The 21,571-nt window shown below is 40.0% G+C and overlaps 1 protein-coding gene across 13 annotated transcripts in view; it reads left to right on the top strand.

The window, feature by feature from the left end:
* The first annotated feature begins 775 nt into the window (after window positions 1-775).
* Window positions 776-21,571, top strand: part of PSPC1 (paraspeckle component 1) — a 116,859-nt gene continuing 96,063 nt past the window's right edge. For 12 of the 13 annotated variants that reach the window (XM_036251114.1, XM_036251122.1, XM_036251120.1 and 9 more), the window contains exons 1-2: window positions 776-1,309; window positions 10,273-10,574. In XM_036251114.1, coding sequence (XP_036107007.1) covers window positions 944-1,309; window positions 10,273-10,574 — 668 coding nt within the window. In that variant the 5' untranslated portion in view covers window positions 776-943. Of the gene's footprint in view, window positions 1,310-9,302; window positions 9,408-10,272; window positions 10,575-21,571 lie in introns of those variants that run through there. The other variant, XM_036251116.1, reaches the window with a different exon arrangement.

The following is a 21,571-nucleotide window of genomic DNA, read 5'->3' as shown; positions in this document are numbered from 1 at the left end:
TTTTATTTCACTTGGCTAAATAGCAGTGGGGTTGCGGTTCTAAAGTCATCCTATGTTTAACTTCATGAGAAGCTATTGAACTATTTTTTCAGAGTGACTGCTGAATTAATTTCTTAACACTAGTTAAAGACTTACCATGAACCAGAGGCAGTACTCGGCAGAAGTGGCTTGTTTGGTAGGCACTGTTTGGTTCCCAGATCTTAAAATATTTGCAATCAGGCCTTTTACAGAAAATGTTTGCATACCCTTGTCAAAGTAGGTCCATAGGAGTTCCGGGTCTGGCTGTACTACTTTCATAGGCAGACTTATTTTATAGAATTGGAGTGTGGACATTAGGAACTATAATAAAAGCCTTGCTCTCTAAACAGGCAGAAATGTGTTTTCACCTGTATCAATTACTGGGAAATATCCTGTTATTCAAAGCCGTGTATAAATTGTGCAGGTTTTTATTTTCCCGTTGTCACTGAAGATTGAGCTGGGTATTTATAAGAATATGGTATTTCCACACACTGCTGCACACAACGCACAATATTTACCATAGGTATGTACAACCAAAAATCCCTGCTATTTTGGCGGGGGTGTGGGGGGACTGCATTTGTCTGCGTTACAAGGAACCCTGGAACGGGAACGCTGGTAACGCTGTGCGCAGGCGCGGACTAGCTCAGGTGCTGAGACTCCACAACTGCGCAGGCGCGTTGGCTCAGGCGCCGGCGTTTGCGTAGGGGCGGGGCTCGCGGTCGGCGTCTCTTCTAACAGCGGCTGGAGGCAGCGCCATTTTGAACGTGCAGCGGTCCCGGGCGTGAGGTGGATCTGGCAGTGGTGGTGGCCTGGCGACCTCCCGGCCCTATCTGCTTTCTTCTTCCCTGTCCCTTCTCCATAGGGAGGTACGGAGCCATAGATACATCTCTGAGGTTGGTTCCCCAGTCCGAGGTGAAGCCCTCCGATGATGTTGAGGGGAAACCTGAAGCAAGTCCGCATTGAGAAAAACCCGGCCCGCCTGCGTGCTCTCGAGTCGGCGGCGGGCGAGAGCGAGCCGGCGGCCGCCATGGCTCTCGCGCTGGCTGGGGAGCCGGCGCCGTCCGCTCCCGCGCCCGCGGAGGAGCGCCCGGACGAGGAGGTGGGCTTCACCATCGACATCAAGAGCTTCCTCAAGCCGGGCGAGAAGACGTACACGCAGCGCTGTCGCCTCTTCGTGGGCAACCTGCCCACGGACATCACCGAGGAGGACTTCAAGCGGCTCTTCGAGCGCTACGGCGAGCCCAGCGAGGTCTTCATCAACCGCGACCGTGGTTTCGGCTTCATCCGCCTGGTGAGTATGGGGCGGGCGCGAGGTGTCGTTTCCCGCTGCCGGCGGGTCGCCCGCGGTCCCGCGCGGCCTGCCTCGCCGACGGCGAGCCCGTCCCGGCTGGCTGTGGCTACGAGTCCTGGGAGCCAGCGCTGTGGGCACTGTCGAGGCCAGGCAAGATGGGGTTCGAAGGGAATGAATGGGCTAGGAATTGGGAACCGGAGCCTGCTCTTACCAGAGGTCTCCCCGGGCACCAAGACGCACCCAGCAGAATTGCTGCTTGCAATTCAGTCAGATCGTCCTGGGCTTCCTCCAGACCCGCAAGCATTTGGGCATTCTCGCTCGCCTCAGCCATCGGCGTAGCCCGCATTTGCCCTCCATGCCGCGGCCCTGGGATGGTGCTGAATGGTTGCATCTAATGAAACGCGTCTTCCCTCCAACGTTCGAGAGGTTTCCACGCTGTGGAATTAGATACAGTTTTACTTACACATTCTAACACGAGAACACTGTATATCTTTACTACTTTTAAATATAATTGTTAGAGAGTTATCCAATATCGTGCACTATTTGTGCCTCCCTTATATTTTTTAAAAATCATCTGAACGGTGAGGGTTTACACTTAAAGGACACAGTATCATCTAGGTTTTCCTATTGTTTTCTGGTGCATTCCATCAGTGTCAGTTATACAGCACTGTTGTAATTCATATTTGGATGCTGAATTTTTGCCAACAAAATATCTTTCTTGGATGGAGGCTTTTTTATACAAAGAAGTAATTTTTACACAAATAAGTGTGTGTTTTGTCTACCTTGAGCCTCAAATTTTATGTTCATGGCAGTTTGTGGAAACCTTATTGGAACTTTAGCTTTTTTTAATTGTTAAAAATTCATTTAATTTATTTTATTTAGAAAGTAAGTAAAATATTCCAAATGAAAATTCTGCTTCTAAGATTCACAGTTTTTATGGAACTTTATCTTTTAATATTGGGTTCTCTCAGTGACTGGTCAAGGCAGAATTTTAATATGTATAGAAACTTGATTGTAATTAAGTGACACTACTTTTTAGGGGAAACATTTGAACATCTAAATGGCCTCAAGAGAATGATAAATTTTCATAGGGTATTGATGAGACATGGACATTTCCTTAAAATCCAATTAAATAGTGCCTTTTCAACATAAAATTATAAATGCAGTTAATTATGTTTTGAACATTAGAGAAACAGCCTGTCACTTGGTAAAGTAGTTTTTAGTATATCTATTCAAACGTTTTCTTAAAAGAAGTTAGGTTTCTACAATAAAGTATTATAAACAACTTTCAGTAAACTTTCCAAAATGGTGGTATTTAACATTTTTACAATCTTTAACCTCTAGCATCATCTTGTTCTAGTTTGAAGTTGACATTCTGGAAGAATGGTAGGGCAGTATTTTCCTCTTTTTTGGAAGCCTTACATTTACAAATAAGCCAATAAACATTTTATTGACATGGAAAAAATCTTTTCCCTTTCAATCCTTAAAGTTAGCAATCCTTCTTTAGTGTATTCGGCTCTGCAATAATCTGCAGTAATGGAAATGTTATGTATCTGTGCTGTCTAATACAGTAGTCACTAAACATACGTGATTGTCGAGTAATTAAAATGTGGTTGTTGGGGCCCAGGGGTTTAATTTTAAATTTTATTAATTCTTACATAGTCACATGTCCAATAGTGGCTACTCCATTGGACAGCACAACTCATTGCTTTTCTTTCTTTAAAAAAAAATGTATGAGATTATGAAATGGGGAGGTGAGAAGGGTTGCTGTTATTTTGTTCCTTTGGGATATGCTCCTCCAGATCTGTTACCCTAAATTTTTATGTAAGAATGTTAGAAATTTGTCAGTTGGAAAACAGAATTTGGTTTACAAAATTTGTCTTTATGGAGAACTTCCCTATTTCAGTCTGAGCTCTTTGATTAATAGGTAAATTTAAAAACTTTAAATATTTCTGAGCTAGTATGTATTGTTTTCTACTTAGGAAAATCATAGAATGTATGCTTGATTGGAATGTAAGTAATGGTATAGTGATTGTAGTGTACATATAGGGATGGTGTAGTAGCTCTAAAATACTGCTGGTTTTATCTGGTTTGTGTTTTTAGAAATACTTCTTGTTTAGTAAATTTTTTTTTAATACTCATCTGAGGATATTTTCCCATTTATTTTCAGATAGAGTGGGGGGGAGGGGAGAAAGAAACACCAATGTGAGAGACATCCATTGGTTGCCCTCCCACATGACCCCGACCAGGGATGAACTGCAACCAAGTACATGCCCTTGACCTGAATCAAACCCGTGACTCTTTGGTCTGTGGGCCGATGCTAACCACTGAGCAAAACTGGCCAGGGATTTTTAAAAAAAATTCTTACCTGAGGATATTTTTCCATTTATTTTCAGATACAGTAGGTGGGAGGGTGGGAAGGGGAGGGCGGGTGGAGAGAGAGAGAGAGAGAGAGAGAGAGAGACGTTAATGTGAGAGAGACACTTCAATTGGTTGCCTCCTGCACCATCCTGACAAGGGCCGAAACTGAGGTACGTGCCCTTGACTGGAATGGAACCTGTGACTCTTTGATCCGCAGGCTGATTCTCCAACCACTGAGCCACACCAGCTAGGGCAGTAATTAGTTTTTAAAATGTAAATACAGCCTGGTTGGTGTGGCTCAGTGGTTGAGCGTCGATCCATGCACCAGGAGGTCACTGGTTCGATCCTGGTCAGGGCAAATGTCCAGGTTGTGGGCCTGATCCCCAATAGGGGGCATACAGGAGGTGGCCAATCAGTGTTTTCTCTCATCGATGTTTCTTTCTCTCCAAAATCAATAAAGAAAAAATAAATAAAATTACAAATACATTTTCTTAGATTGGTACTTTTGTTTTGCAGTTAATGAATGAGGTGAGGCAAGTTTTTTTTTTCTTTGAAGGAATCTCTATTTTTAATTATTTTTTTAAATTGATGTTTATCTTTTTTTTTTTTTTTAATCCTCACCCGAGGACATTTTTTTGTTCAGATAGAGTGGGGGGGGGGGGAGAGGGAGAGAGAGAGAGAGAAAGAGAGAAAGAGAGAGAGAAACATTAACGTGAAAGGGACACATCGAGTGGCTGCCGTCCACACAACCAACCAGGGTCGGGGACAGACTGCAACCAAGGTACGTTCCCTTAGCGGGATGCGAACCCGGGTCTCTCTGGAACGCACGCCAGTGCTCTAACCGCTGAGCCAAACCAGCCAGGGCAGGAATCTCTATTTTTAAAAAAATCGATTTTAGAGAGGAAGTGAGAGGGAGAGAGAGAAACATTGAAGTGAGCGAGAAACATCTGCCTTCCTTATGTGCCCCAATGGGGAATTGATCCTGACACCCTTTGTTTGGTGTACCAGACAACTCTCCAACCAAGCCACACTGGCCAGGATGAGACAATATTTTTGAGATGGTATAGGGTCAGCATTACTAGTATGTAATGGTAGGGAAAATAACTTATTTATTTATTTCTATCTATCTAGCTATCTGTCTAGCTATTTATCTATTTTATCCTCACCTGAGGACATTTTTTCGTTTTTTGTTCAAATAGAGTGGGAGGGAGAGAGAGGAAGAGAGAGAGAAAGAGAAACATCGATGTGAAAGGGACACATCCAGTGGTTGCCACATGTATGACCCAATTAGGGCCAGGGACAAACTGCAGCCGAGGTACATGCTCTTAGTGCCAACTGAACCCAGGACTTTCTGGTTCGCAGGCTGAAGGTCTAACTGCTGAGCCAAACCGGCCAGGGCTTATTTTTGTTTCTTTATTTTTTTTAAATTGTTTTCTTCTTTTGATTTTTTTTTTTTTTCAAGAAAGGGAATGAGAGAGAGAGAGAGAGAGAAACATTGATGTGAGAGAGAAATATGGATGGGCTGCTTCCTGCATGCCCCATACTGGGGATGGAGCCTGAAACCCAGGCATGTATCCTTACCAGGAATCAAATGAGCACCTTTCCACTGAGCTACCTTGGCTGGGCAGGGAAAATTAAAAAATATATATATTTATTGAAATAAGAGAGAGAAATATCAGTTTGTTGTTTTACTCATTTATGCATTCATTGGTTGCTTCTTGTGTGAACCTTGTGTGGAGATTGAGTATCAGGACAATGCTCTAACCAACTGAGCTACCTGGCCAGGGCAGGGAAAAGAATTTAAGTGGCACTTCCTTGTAAGATCTTAATCCATAGTGTGAGTCCCTGATACATTAGTGATGAAATAGATTGTGTGTATTTTGGATATTTTTGGGGGAATCTTCGACCCAAATGCTTTTTAGGTTTTGACTGGTTACTGCCAATTTAGATTGGATAAATTAAGCCAAAAGTTGTAGTACATTATAAAGCTCGTTTAATGTAGTGAATGGTGTTACTTTCACCTGAACTAGGTTTCTGTTTTTATTGATTTTAGAGAGAGGAAGGGAAAGGGAGAGGGAGAGAAACACTGATTGGCTGCCTCCTACACATCCCCTTCTGGAGATCTAACCTGAAACCCTGACATGTGCTCTGACTGGGAATTAACCAGAGACCTCTAGTTGCATGGGATGATGCTTGACCACCTGAGCCACACGGACCAGGGCTATACCAGGGTTTTATAACTTCAGCACCACTGACATGGTGGGCAAGATAATTCTTGTTGTGGGGTGCTGTCCTGTGCATTGTAGGATGTTTATATCAGTAGAACCAACACCCAGATTTGATAACCAAAAATGGTCTCCAGAGACTGTCAAATGTCCCCTGGGAAGTAGAACTACCCCATTTGAGAACCACTGCTCTAGATGTGTATTGAAGTATCTGTAATCAATTAAAAATATGTATTTGAAATGAAACCAAAGATTTCTTTACTTTCTGTCTCAGAATAACTTTTACCAAGTAGTTACTATATGTTAACTACTCATTATAATAACACATGTACGCGTTATCTCTTTCATTATCTTTGCCAACAGTCTTATGAAGTAGGTCACTGTCTTCACTTTGCCCAAGATAACACTCCAAATGCTGATTTGAATTTATACACAATTCACAATCTCCACCAGTACACCATAAATTCTATCTTTTAGCTTGTGTTCCTGCATCACTCTGCATAAAAGGTTAAACTACAGGTTCTTAACTGAAAGAATAAAAAAATAAAATAAAAGTAACAAGAAAGTAAGTGACAACCCAAGAATAGAGGCTGTTTGAACTAGGGTCTAATGATTACCAGGGGACATTTTTCAAAGCACATGATCTTTTCTCTCATTGCCTTTTTTAATTGTTGAAAGGATTACAGATGTCCTCCTTTTTTCTACATTGACCCCCCCCCTTCCCACTCCCACCCCACTCCTACCTTCCCCAGCCTAGTGTCTGTGTTCTCATTGTTTATTAGTGGTTAAAATTCCAAACTGCAAGAGTATTGAGTAAGCACTGGCCGGTTTGGCTCAGTGATTGGAGTGTCGGTGGGCCTGCGGACCAGAGAGACCTGGGTTCGGTTGCCGCTAAGGGCACGTACCTCGGTTGCGGTTTGTCCCTGGCCCTGGTTGGGGTCTTGTGGGTGGCAGCCAGTCGATGTGTCTCTCTCATATTGATGTTTCTCTCTCTCTCTCCCTCCCTTTCTTCCTCCTGCTCTATAGGAAGATGAATGCAAAAATGTCCTCGGGTGAGGATAAGAACTAAAACACACAAACAAAAACCCACCCTGATGTAGAACCATTTAAAACTATGAACAGTATAAACTGAAAAAGCATTATGGCATTGAAAATTCCTGACAGCATAAACATTTTAATTGGGTCAAAAAGTATTAAAAATTTAATTCATTGCCAATTATAAAAAATTACTTGATATTAAAAAATTGAGATTCCTTGTTTCCCTTTAAAAATAAAATATAGCCCTAACTGGTTTGGTACAGCAGTAAGATTGTTGGCCCGAGGACCAAAGGGTACTGGGTTAGTTTTTCTATCAAGGCCACGTACTTAGGTTGCAGGTTCAATCCTGAGCCCTGGTTGGCTTTGTTTGGGAGGCAACCATTCGATGAGTCTCTCTCATTGATGTTTCCCTCCCTCCTTCCTTCCCTCCCTCCTTCCTTCCCCAGCTCCTCCCTCCCTTGCACTCTATCAAAAAATCAATGGAAAAATATACTTGGGTGAGGATTAACAGAAAAACAAACGAAAACAAAATACTACATTGTGAAATATGTCTGACTGAATCTAAAGAGATGGTTCCTGCTAGAAACACTCCTCAGTTTTACTGAGTCCTCACTATGCTCTATCCTTCCGCCCACAAACATTTTATTATAAAATATTTGAGACAGAAATGAATATGCATACACTCACCACCCAGATTCTACACTTAAAGTGTTTCTGTATATGTTTTTTTCACATATTTGTTCATCTTTCTCCATTCATCAGCCCTTGACTCTTAATCCAGCATACTTATCATTTTTTTTTTTTAATCCTCACCCGAGGACACTTCTCCATTTTTTGTACAGATAGAGTGGGAGGGAGAGAGAGAGAGAGAGAAACATCGACGTGAAAGGGACACATCAAGTGGCTGCCACCCGCACGACCAAACAGGGCCAGGGACAAACTGCAACCGAAGTACGTGCCCTTAGCGGGAACCGAACCCGGGTCTCTCCGGACTGCAGGCCAACGCTCTAACCGCTGAGCTAAACCGGCCAGGGCGAGCATACTTATCATTAACTAAAGTCCATTATTATTTTTTAAGGTATTTGAAATCTATGTACAGTGAAATGCACAACTTTCAAGTGTGTGATTTTGTGATTTTAGACAGTTACATTCATCTGTTTAACTCAAACTCTTATCAAACGATAGAGCATTATTACTATCCTGTTAAATTTCCTATGTCCCTTTCTATTCCCAGTTTTATCTGATAAAATTTTAATTGTTTGGCTCATCCATTAGAGCGTCGGCTGGTAGACAAGAGAGACCCGGGTTCGGTTCCCGCTAATGGCACGAACCCTGATTGCAGTTCATTCCCGCCCCAGGTGGAGGTTGTGTGGATGGCGACCACTCATTGTGTCTCTCATATCCATGTTTCTCTTTCTCCCTTCCTCCCTCCCTCCCTCCTGCTCTTTCTCAAGATAAATGCAAAAATGTCCTCGGGTGAGGATTAAAAAAAAAAAAAAGAATTTAAGACTATTTCTAAATTCTGCCTTTGAGTTGTTAGATTATATAATGTATTAGGTACATGTTTCTTGTTAGGTACTCATTAAATATTTGCTAGTACTACTATTAAGAGTAAAAAATAAAGTGGCCATTTTGAATATCTGCAAAAAGGTTAGATTCATTTGTCTTTGTAATATTAATTCTATAGATTTTTGAATAAGTGCAGTAATTTAAACCTGTTGTGAACGTTTTAGGGATTGAATAAAAAGCTCTTGTGACCTTAAGACTTTTTTCATAAGATAGTATATTTGTACTCTTCTTACACATGTATATAAAACTCTTTTCAGTCTCTCTGGAGAGTTCCTAACGACACAAAGATAAAAACATACTTATATTATTAAATTTACCAGTTGTTTTTTTAGATGCCTATATGCTATACCAGCTTTGAATTCTTCAAGAAGGGGGCATCTCTTATCTTGTGATTTTAGCAATGAACGTATTTTCTTTTTATCCTCACCCGAGGACATTTTTCCATTTTTTGTACAGATAGAGTGGGAGGGAGAGAGAGGAAGAGAGAGAGAGAGAAACATCGATGCGAAAGGGACACATGGAGTGGCTGCCACCCGCATGACCAACCAGGGCCGGGGACAAACTGCAACCGAGGTACGTGCCCTTAGCGGGAACCGAACCCGGGTCTCTCTGGACCACAGGTGGACGCTCTTACCGCTGAGCCAAACCGGCCAGGGCAATGAATGTATTTTCTAATATGTGCATGTGCACTTGCTTCTCTGTGAAATGGAGAAAATTCTTACAGCCCATGAATGTGTGTGTGTGTGTGTGTGTGTGTATTCTCTCAGTATAATGGTGGGAAATGTGTAGTCCATGAAAGTATTTCTGGAGAAGTGATGAACATCACCTATCACCTGATCGTTTTCACAGATAATGTAAAAGAAATGGAATTAAAAAGAAAAGAGGATTTGTCTGACATTGGAGAGGTGGGATTTTTTAATCCTCACCCAAGGTTATTTTTTCATTTATTTTCAGATAGAGTGGAAGGGTAGAAGGGAGGGAGGGAGAGAGAGGGAGGAAGAGAGACACAGATTGGTTACCTCCCACATGACCTGGACCAGGGCCGGAACTGAACCACAACCAAAGTGTATGTGCCCTTGACCAGAATCGAACCTGTGACTCTTTGGTCTACAGGCCGACTCTCTAACCGCTGAGTCAAATCAGCCAGGGCATAGAGGTGGGATGTTTTATTAAGATAAATAAGCATTGCCCTGACCGGTGTGGCTTAGTTGGTTGGACTTCCTCCTGAGTACTGAAAGTTGGCTGGTTTGATTCCTAGTCAGGCCACATGCCAAGGTTTCTGCTGTGGGTCCCCGGTAGAGGGGCAGGGGGTATGCAGGAGGCAGCTGATCGATGCTTCTCTTTCTCCCTCTCCTTATATTGATAAAAAATCAATATAATATATCAAAAACATGGAGTTCATAGAGAATTTAGTTTTCAACAACAGTTTCCAGTAACTGGTACTTGGTTTTGAAAAGTAATTATTTCTTTTAATATATGTAGATTTGAGAAGATATTGCTTGGAGTATTTAATAGTTTATAATTTGTGTAAGAGCAGATAATTTTTAAGTGATGGTTTTTAATAGGACTTTGGGGTTGGGACTTTCTAGAATGTTTAAAATTACTTACCTTTGAATAATTAATAAAATGCATGTGATGCCAAAGTTGAAAGACACAAATTCTATTAGTCATTTTTTAAAGCTACCCAGCGAGTCTCCCTAGAAATAAACAACTATTTTAAATATTTTATGTTGATATCATCTTTAAAAAGTGATTTTTCCTCCTAAAAAGGAATCCAGAACACTGGCTGAAATTGCAAAAGCAGAGCTGGATGGCACCATTTTGAAGAGCAGACCTCTCCGAATTCGCTTTGCTACACATGGAGCAGCCCTAACTGTCAAGAACCTTTCTCCAGTTGTTTCCAATGAGCTTCTAGAGCAAGCATTTTCCCAGTTTGGTCCAGTAGAGAAAGCTGTTGTGGTTGTGGATGATCGCGGTAGAGCTACTGGAAAGGGTTTTGTAGAATTTGCAGCAAAACCTCCTGCACGAAAGGCTCTGGAAAGATGTGGTGATGGGGCGTTCTTGCTAACAACGTAAGTTTTAAACATCTTGTAATTTTCTAGGCAGATACACATTTCTCTTTGTTCTGGATTTCTGTCTTTCCTTGTAGTTCATACTGTCTTGCCATATGGTAAGTAGGTGTTGAGTAAATACTTAGTGAATATAAATAAGGAATTTTTGTGTACCTCTGGGAATTGATGTCATACTTCTAACTTGAGCATATTGATTCAATACTTGAATGTCAGGAATGTTTCGTATTCTGATTTTCATTTAACTTACCAAACACGTGCTATATGTAAAGCAAAATTTTATACAGGAGATATTTAGGGTTACGTTTCAAACCACTGTAATAAAGCAAAAATGGTGATAAAGCAAGTCTCATGAATATTTTGGTTTCCCAGTGTATGTGAAAGTTATGTTTACACTATATTGTAGTCTATAAAGTGTACAATAGCATTATGTCTAAAAAATGTACATACTTTAATTTAAAAATACTTTATTGCTAAAAACAGCAAATGCTGTTGGAAAAAGGCACTGATGATAGACTACTCGACACAGGGTTGCCACCAACCTTCAATTTGTCAAAAAACAATATCTGAAATGCAATAAAACAAGGTCTGTCTGTATTTAAATAATGAATTAGTGACATTTTAATCAACTTTATTGAGGTAAAATTTACATTAAAATTAAAATGCATTCAATTTTAAATCAGTTGGTTTTAACAAATCATGCGTATTCATACAATATCCCACTATAATCAAGTTAAAGAACATTTCCATCATCCAACAAAAGTTCTTTGTGTCTTTTTGCATTTATGTACCACCGCTTATCCCTGTCTTAGACATTTATTTTGCTGTTACTAATATTTCATATAAATGAAATCATAAGTATGTGCTCCTTATATCTTTTGTGAAGTATGTTGAAAGTTTTTGCCTTTTTTTTTTTTAATTATTTTTTCTTTATTGATTTTTAGAGAGAGAGGAAAGGAGAGAGAGAGGAACATCCATGAGAGAGAACACCTACTGGCCTCCTTCCTGCATGCCCCCCACTGGGGATTGGGCCCACAATCTGAGCAAGTGTCCTGACTGGAAATGGAACCGGTGACCTCTTGGTGCATGGGTCAATGCTCAATTACTGAGCAACACTGGCTGGACTTTTGTCTGGTTTTTAATTGGGTAGTTTGTTTTACCACATTAACAAATTGGGGTATAGATATGTGCGTATTATGACTATTTTACAGTCTGTGGGTTTTTAGTTTTCTTCATAGTGTTCTACAAAGAGCAGGCATTTTTATATTTTGTAAAGTCTAATTTAATTTTTTACTTCATGGTTTGTGCTTTTTGTATCCTTCCTTATGTGAAATCTGCCTTTTCTAAGGTAGGTAGGAAAGCATTTTTCATGTTTTCTTTTTAAATCCTCACCGGATGATATTTTTCTATTTGTCTTCAGGTAGAGTGGAAGGGAGAGGTAGAGAAAGAGACAGGAGAGAGAGAATCATCGATGTGAGAGAGACACATTGACTGGTTGCCTCCCACATGACCCCAACCAGAGGTGGGGACAAACAGCAACCGAGGTACGTGCCCTTGACCAGAATTGAACCTGAGACTCTTTGGTCTGCAGGCTGATGCTCTAACCGCTGAACCAAATGGGCCAGGGCTACTCTGCTAGGCTTTTGATTGGAATTGTATTGAGTCTACCGCTCATTTGGGAAAAACTGACATCTTCACAGTATTGACTTTTTTCAGTCTTTGAGTGTGGTATATATCTCTTCATTTACTGAAAAATAATTTTATGTAATTAAAATAGTCATTAAACCTGTTGCCATATTAACATGCCTTTCCTTTCAGTTTGCCCATGAAGAAGTTCTTGATATTTATCCTTAGTGTACACACTAGATTTGGTGTAAATGCTTTTGATTATTGCATTCATTCCTTTTATCTCTGAAACTGCCCACCTCTTGTACTTGGCTGTGCTATTGGTTGGGATCATTCAACTGTTTTAGGGTTTGGGGAATTGGATACAAAGACAGTGTAAAAAAATTGTTTCCTGGCCCAACCACCAGTTTGGTGAATTGTAAAGCATTGTTCAGTTTGTTTTAGATGTTTAAGCATTTGTGCTATGTCTGATGTTTTACAACACTGCCACCTTGTTCTCAGAGACTTTGGTCTTGTTTCCTTTCCTTAGAGAATTTTCTCCACATCCTGACAGGTCTTGCTCGTCTACTTTTTTTCACATTTTGCTAAGATCTTATCTCCTCAGAGAAACCGACAGTTTTACATTAAAATAGCATCCCCTCTGCCATCACTGATGCTTTACTGTCTTTTATTTTTAGAGCATTTACTCCTTTAATTTGTATGTCTCTCTTTGCAGCAAAATGTAAGCTCCACAAAGGCAGGGACTTAATTTTATTCAACACTATAATCCCAGCACCTGTATTCTAATAATTCCTGATCACATAATAAGCTTATAATAATTATTTATTGAATGAATAAGGGAAGGAATGAAAGCAATAGGCAAGGCATGTGATTAATATTTTCCACTGCTGCTATGGTTAACTTGTGTTTTTTAAAGTCAGAGTTAGGCATTGGTAAATATTTAACCATTTCTTACAGGGAGCTTTTAGAATAATTTAAAAACAATTTTAATGGAATGGGCAAGGTGTTGAATATTTTATTATCTGTCAGATATTTCATAATCATGATCTGCTTTATTTCCATAACAACACTGGTTATTATTTATCCCATGTATCAGGTGAGAAAATTGGCCCAGAAAGTTAAGTAATTTGCTTAAGATTGCACAGCTAATAAATGGTGGTTTAGGCTGATGCTAAATTCTTCTTTTTTTTTTTTAATTTTTATTTTTTTTACAAATTAAAAAACAAAAACATGTGCCCGGCCGGTGTGGCTCAGTGGTTAAGCATCAACCCATGCACTTAGAGGTTGCTTGTTCGATTCTGGTCAGGGCACATGCCCAGATTGTAGGGCCAATCCCCAGTGAGGGTTGTGCAGGAGGTAGCCAATCGATGTTCTCTCTTATCAATATTTCTATCTCTTCCTCACCTTCTCTCTCTAAAATCAATAAAGGAAAAGAATATTAAATATGTTTTTATTGATTTCAGAGAGAGCAAAGGAATGGGAAAGAGAAACTCATTCATGGGCCGCCTCCTGCATGCCCCCTACTGGGCATCTAGCCACAATCCAGTCATATGTCCTGACATGGAATCAAACCGGCCACCTCCTGGTGCATGGGATGACACTCCAACTGAGCCACACTGGACAGGATGATGCTAAATTCTTGCTTTTTATATTGTGCAATAGGTGTAGTGGTTTATTCTTGGCTGTAGACTCTGTGCTTAGGAACTTTGTTGTTTGTTAAACCTTCTCATGGAACTCAGGATGTTGTTTTCCCTGCTGTTTGATTAGTGAGTCTCAGCCGAAATATCACTTCATGGAGAGGATTTCTTGAATGCCTTATCTAAAGTGGGCTCCCGTCCTAGCCGGTTTGGCTTAGCTGTTAGCGCATCAGCCTGCGGACCAGAGAATTCCTGGTTTGGTTCCCGCTAAGGGCACATACCTTGGTTACAGTTTGTCCCCGGCCCTGGTTGGAGTCTTGTGGGTGGCAACCAGTCGATGTGTCTCTCATATCGATGTATCTCTCTCTCTCTCTTCCCCCCTCTCTCCCTCCCGCTCTATCTGAAGATAAGTGCAAAAAAAAAAAAAAAAAAAGTGGTCTACCTCTGTTATTTTTTCCCGTAACTCTTGAAATGATTATTTTGGTTACTCGTTTTTGTTTCTTAGAACAGTTTAGGGATTATTTTGTTTAACCTTGTATTCCTGTTTCCAAGTGCAGTCTTGGTACTTACTAGGTAATTTATTGATAAACTGACTAAATTGCAGATACCTGAGAAAATACAAGTGATTTTTAGGAAAGATATCATAGGGATTTAGTTTCTAAATGTAGACACCTTGGCCCTGGCCGGTTTGGCTCAGCGGTTAGAGAGTTGGCCCGTGTACAGTATACATAATTATTAACATATTATGCAAAAGTATGTATAAAGTATGTATTTATGCTATTTGGAATTACAAGAGGCAGAAAATGGTGGAGAAAGGAAGGTTAAACATTTTTATCTGTGATAGTAATAGTATGTCCACATTGTTAAACATTAGAATCACATCTAGATCATTAGAGATGTTCATGTCCTGGAACTGCACAGGAATGATAGGTCCTCGCTAGTTAAATTTTTCTCTGTCTAGTTTTTAAAATTTTTAAAAAGATATATTGCAGGTTAAATTAAATACAGGGTAGGACAAAATTAGTTTACAGTTGTTTATATAGAAAATAATACAATAATTAAATAATACAAGAGTAAACATGTTTCATGTACTCACAACTATAAACCTACTTTTGCCCCACCCTGTGTAATGTTCTATTTTTTCCAACCGATAATCTTAAAAATAATGTTTAGTTGCTTCCGTAAAAGCAGAAAAATGTGGCCCTGCCTGGTGGCTTAGTTGATTGGAGCATCTTTTTGTACACCAAATGGTTGTGGGTTTGATTTCTGGTAAAGGGCACATAACTTAGGTTGTGGGTTCTATCCTTAGTTACGGTGGGTGTGGGAGGCAGTTGATTAATGTCTGTCTCTCAATAAAAACATATCCTTGGTGAGGAATAACAAACAAAACAAATGTATGTATTTCGGTTCTGGTTAGGAAAAGAAATTTTCCTTTTAAAACAATCCTTTAATGGTATTTGCATTTACAAATTGTTAGCTTTTGACACATATTTTTTCACACTATATACGCTTTTTTTTTTTTTTGCAAATTCATTTGATAGTCACCTACAGATTTCATACTATACCCACAAATACAGTGCTTGGTATGTGTCTCTTGAGAATATCCTCTCATAAAGTCACGATATAATTACCATACTGAGGACATTTAACATTCATTCAATATTCTTATTTATTGTACAGTCTATATTTGAATTTTCCCCATTGCATAGTAATGTTCTTTATAACTTTCAATCTAGTAGTCAATCAAATACCATACACTGAGTTTAGTTGTCATGTCTCTTTATCTGTAATAGTTCTCCAAATGACAAAAATGTCTGTGCCAGGACATTGGCATTTTTGAAGAGTTCAGGACAGTTTTTTCAGAATGTGGTTTGGTTTGTTTTTGTTTTCTCTTACACTTATGTGTTTATACTGTTACACTCTGTTTTGGTTTTGTAGGAGAGAAGATTTCAAGACATTTTAGACTTTCTCCTTTACATCACTACTTATTTTATTACCTTTGGGATTTATTTATTTATGATAAATCTAAGAACATCTTTTGATTATTATTATCATTATTGTTTTTTTTATCCTCACCCGAGGACATTTTTCCATTTTTTGTACAGACAGAGTGGGAGGGAGAGAGAGAAAGAGAGAGAGAGAGAGAAACATCGACATGAAAGGGACACATCGAGTGGCCGCCACCCGCACGACCAACCAGGGCCGGGGACAAACTGCAACCGAAGTACATGCCCTTAGCGGGAACCGAACCCGGGTCTCTCTGGACCGCAGGCCGATGCTTTAACCGCTGAGCCAAACCAGCCAGGGCCATCTTTTGATTATTAATCCTTATCTGAGGATATTTTTACAGATATTTATTTATTTATTTATTTAGATAGCGTGAAAGGGAGGGGGAGGGATAAAGAGAGAGAGATACATTGATGTGAGAGACACATCGATTGGTTGCCTCCCGCACCACTCCAGTCGGCCTTGGGCTGACACTCTAACCATTGAGCAGAATTGGCCAGGGCCGAGAACATCTTTTTAAAAAAATTTATTTTTAATTTTTATTAAAGTTGATTTTGTTGTTAGTCCTCACCTGAGGATATTTTTCTATAGATTTTTTTTTTATCCTCACCCTAGGACATTTTTGCATTCATCTTCAGACAGAGCAGGAGGGAGAGAGAGGGGAAGATAGAGAGAGAGAGAGAGAGAGAGAGAGAGAGAGACAGAGAGACATCGACTGGCTGCCACCCACACGACCCAACCAGGGCTGGGAACAAACTGCAACCAAGGTATGTGCCCTTAGTCGGAACCGAATCCAGGTCTCTCTGGACCACAGGCCGATGCTCCAACCTCTGAGCCAAACTGCCCAGGGCTTAAATGGTTTCTTTTTAAACTAATTGAACACTGGTAAGCTAGACTTACTAGGAAGTCAAAAATTCAGGACTGCAACATGAATTGTAAAGCTAATCTCTTTTCTGTTATAACTATTAATGTGGCTCAAATCCTTGTTATGTGTAGCATTGCTGTGTGTGCTAAATATTTGTCCCTTTCATTTTGATTCTTTTTGAGAAGGAATATGTTATTTCATGTACCAATCTTTATCAACTTTTACGTTATATTTCTAGTGTTTTAACTCAGGAGAGAGACATTTGTAGCTTTAATGATTTTTATGATTGACATCTAGATATTTAAATCACTTTCTATTAGTAATTAAAGAAAGACAAACTAAAACTTTTTTTTAAATGCTCACTCGAGGATGTTTTATCATTGGTTTTCAGATAGAGTGAGAGGCGGGGGGAGGGAGGAGGAGAGAGGGAGAGAGAGAGAAACATTCATGTGAGAGATGCACATTGATTGGTTGCTTCACACACGCCGTGATCAGGGTCAGGGATCAAACTGCAAATGAGGTAGTGCCCTTGACCTGGAATCAAACACTTGGCTCTCAGGTTTGGTCTGAGCACCAGTGCTCTAACCGCTGGGCCAAACCTGCCAGGGCTAAAATTTTCTTTTTTTAATCTGTTTTGTTGGGCCTGGCTGGTGTGGCTCAATGGATTGAGCATTGTCCCATGGATTGAGAAGTCCTGGTTTGATTCTTGGTCGGGGCATAGGTCCAGATTGCGGCTCAAATCCCAGTAGGGGGTGTACAGGTGCATCTTATGTTATTCTTTCACATCAATGTTTCCATCTCTATCTTCTTTCCTCTTTCTCAGAATTCAGTAAAAACATATTTAAAAAATAAAAAAATAAAAGAAACTTAAAAAAGTCTTTAATCTATTATTTTGGTAAAGATTTAAAAATAAGGCAGTGAATGAAAGTGAAGCCACATGAGTGTTTGTGTAACTCCTGGTGCTAATGGAAATTGGTCATTTTGTTTTTGGAAGAGATTTAGATACTGGCTATAAAAACCTTAAGGTTCTTTGACTCACTAATATAATAGAGGTGTATTGTAAATATTTTGACTCAGGTTTGGTGTATCATTTTATATATATATATATATTTTTAAATCCTTGAGGACTTACATTTATCTTCAGATAGAGTGGGAGGGAGAGAGGGAGGAAGAGAGAGAGAAACATTGACGTAAGAGAGACACATCAAGTGGTTGTCACCCACACGACCCCATCCGGGGCTGGGGACAAACTGCAACTGAGGTACGTGCCCTTAGCAGGAACCACACCTGGGACTCTCTGGTCTGCATGCTCATGCTCTAACTGCTGAGGCAAACTGGCCAGGGCTATATCTGGTTTATCATTAAAAAAAAATAGAACTTTTTATTAATCTTTTTAGAGATAGAGGAAGGGGAAAAGAGAGAAACATTCATGTGAGAGAGATACATTGATCAGCTGCCTCCTGCACACCTCCTACTGGGGGTGGAGCCCGAAATCCAGGCATGTGCCCAGGCCGGGAATGGAATCAGATTTTTCAGTCTCTGGGACAGTGCGCAATCCACTGAGTCACACTGGCCGGGCTGGTTTATCATTTTATTTCTAATAATAATATTGGATTAATCTAAATTTCTTTTTTTTTTTTTTTTATCCTCACCTGAGGACATTTTTCCATATTTTGTACAGATAGAGTGAGAGGGAGAGAGAGGAAGAGAGAGAGAAAGAAACATCGATGTGAAGGGACACATCGAGTGGCCACCACCGCACAACCAACCAGGGCCGGGGACAAACTGCAACCGAAGTACGTGCCCTTAGCGGGAACCGAACCTGGGTCTCTCTGCACCGCAGGCCGACGCTCTAACCGCTGAGCCAAACCGGCCAGGGCGATTAATCTAAATTTCTTAAGAGAGAATTGGTCCAAGCAGATTATTCTTACAGTGGATTAGTATTTAGTTATTTTTATAAGAATATTTTATAACACTAGAAATGCACAACTCAAAGAATTTATTTAAAGGTGGTATATGTTTCCCTGGCTGGTTTGGCTCAGTGGTTAGAGGGTCGGCCCACACATTGAAGGGTTGTGGGTTTGATTCCTAGTCAAAGGCACATTCCTGGTTTGCAAGTTTGATCCCAGGTCCCAGTTGGTGCTTGTAGGGGAAGCAGCCAATCCATGTGTCTCTCTGACATTGATGTCCCTCTTTCTTTCTCTTTCTCCCTCTCCCCCACCCTAAAAAAAAAAATCAAGGCCAAAAAAAATATCCTTGGGTGAATATTGACAAAACAATAAAAATAAAATATAGTGTATGCCATAAAGACTAGTAGTTGCCAGAGGCTCAGAGGAAGGGGGTGGGAAGTTCACAGCTAATGAGTTTGGGGTTTCTTTTTAGGATGATGACAGTGTTCTGGGATCACACTGTAGTGATGATGATTGCACATATTAAAAATAACACTTTGAAGACCTGGCCAGTTTGGCTCAGCAGTTAGAGCTTTGGCCACTGGACTGAAGAGTCTTAGATTTGTTTCCCAGTCAAGGGGATGTATCTTGTTTGCAGATTCGATCCCAGTCCCAGTTGGGGTCATGCAGGGTTTCTTCTACATTGATGTTTCTCTCTCTCTCTCCCCCTCTCCTTCCTCTTCTGTCTCTCCTCCATCTCTCCTCCTCTCCCATTTATCTAAAAATCAATGAAAAAAGATCCTTGGGTGAGTAGTAAAAAAAAATTTAAAAATAATAAACACTTTAAGAGTAAATATTATGATATATGAATTTTAATTTAATAAAAATATAAATCTAACAAAATTACAAACTCCACATTTGTTTTTGGCAGAGCATTTGGCTGTGCACAACTTTTTTCTTCTATACTGCTCTACAACTTTTTTCTTCTGTAAATAAAACATTAATTTAGCAAGTAAACAAAGAAAGAACACAAAAACTAATGTATGCTATAATCCAAATTTGTGTTAATAAACTGACTGGAAATAAAAATGTAACTATGGCCCTGGCCAGTTTGGCTCAGCGGTTAGAGCGTCGGCCTGCGGTCCGGAGAGACCCGGGTTCGGTTCCCGCTAAGGGCACGTACTTCGGTTGCAGCTTGTCCCCGGCCCTGGTTGGTCGTGTGGGTGGCAGCCACTCGATGTGTCCCTTCACGTCGATGTTTCTCTCTCTCTCTCCCTTCCACTCTATCTGTACAAAAAATGGAAAAATATCCTCGCGTGAGGATAAAAAAAATAAAAAAAAAAAAAAAAATGTAACTATGTCAGCCCTGGCTGGGTCTATACCCTTGAAGGTTTCTGGTTGGATCTCTGGTTGTGGTACACGGGGTGGGGGTAGGGGACAACTGTCAATTGATGTTTTTCTCTCTCTCAAGTCAATGGAAGCATTTCCTCAGGTGAGAATTAAAAAACAAAACAAAAACCCATGTGAATGTCAGAAGTTATATTTGATTAGTGTGCTTTCAGGTGTATGGTGGGGTGGCGACAGGGATGGAGTTCTCCAAGATCATCTCAGGGTTTGGTGGTTTACTAAAAGTAACATAGTCTTCCAGCCAAGATTTAGTACAGTGAAAGAAGACAGCAAAGGGAAAATGGAGGCGGAGTAAAGTCTGGTGGGAACTAGGTGTACGCTTCATGGAGACCTTGCCTGTTGAGTCATAGGACAGGCTTACCTCCTCCAGCAACTAGTTGAGATAACACAAATGAAGTGTTAAAACTAATAGGGATAGATCAACTAACTGACCATAGTGAGGTGAGGGTGGAGTGTCAGTTTTGTAAGTTCCCTTATATCTGACCAATACCAACATTTCAGACTCCCAGAAAGAAAAAAACTCATTGCCCTGGCCTGTTTGGCTCAGCGTTTGGAGCGTTGGCCTGCGGACGAAAGAGTCCCGGGTTCAGTTACCGCTAGGGGCACGTACCAAAAAAAACAAAGAAACAAACTCAAAAGGTTTAGATTCAGCATAAAACAGGCTATACAGTATTTTGCACAGAAAACCAGCCTAGATCAGTTAGGGTTGTGGGATAGCAGTTTTAAGCCTGCTTTATTAGCTCTGTTGTTCTGTTAATTGTTTATACCTTTCCTATTTTATACTCAGATGATTAATTTTTCCAGCATTTTATTTGCTTCATCACATACCTGTCTGTCCACTAAATGGGGTTACTTTTAGATTCAGAAAAAATATTTCTAATAAAAACAGTTTAATATTTGTTTTGTTTATATATTGGAAACACAAGAGTTTTCTAGATACACTTGCTGGTGGTGGAAGAATAAATTGCTACTTTCCAGAAAAGTGCACTTAACTCTAGGTATGTCATCATTGTCAGTTGGGTCCAATTTTAGTTTTTTTACTTTTATGAGGAGTACTAATTATTTGTAAGGATTGATATTTTATTAATATTTCTTAGAGGTCTTCAAAAGAACAAAAAAAATGTAAAATAGAATAAATAATTTTTTTCCTTGTAAGTAACATATGGGTCCATTGGGTCATTTTATAAGTCTAAGATAACATTATCAGGGCCTATTGATTTTACTTTCACTTTATTATAAAACATATTTCACCATCCTAGGAATTATTATTACTCTTTAATTCTCAATGATGTTAAAAAGACTAAAATGAAGCCCATCTGATGTGGTTCAGTGGTTGAACGTCGACCCATGCACCAACAGGTTGCCAGTTTGATTCCTGGTCAAGGTACATGCCTAGGTTGTTATCCCGATCCCCAGTGTGGGGGGCATGTAGGAGGTGGCCAGTTGATGTTCTCATTGATGTTTCTATCTCCCCCTTCCTCTCTCTCTCAAATCAATAAAGAAAAAAGGAAGAAAAATTTTGCAAAATGGTGTATGCCTGAATGGACATGAACTGGTATGGTTAAATAA

Source organism: Molossus molossus, unplaced genomic scaffold (assembly GCF_014108415.1).
Source record: "Molossus molossus isolate mMolMol1 unplaced genomic scaffold, mMolMol1.p scaffold_m16_p_10, whole genome shotgun sequence".
NCBI lineage: Eukaryota > Metazoa > Chordata > Mammalia > Chiroptera > Molossidae > Molossus > Molossus molossus.
This window is presented reverse-complemented; position numbering and strand designations above follow the sequence as displayed.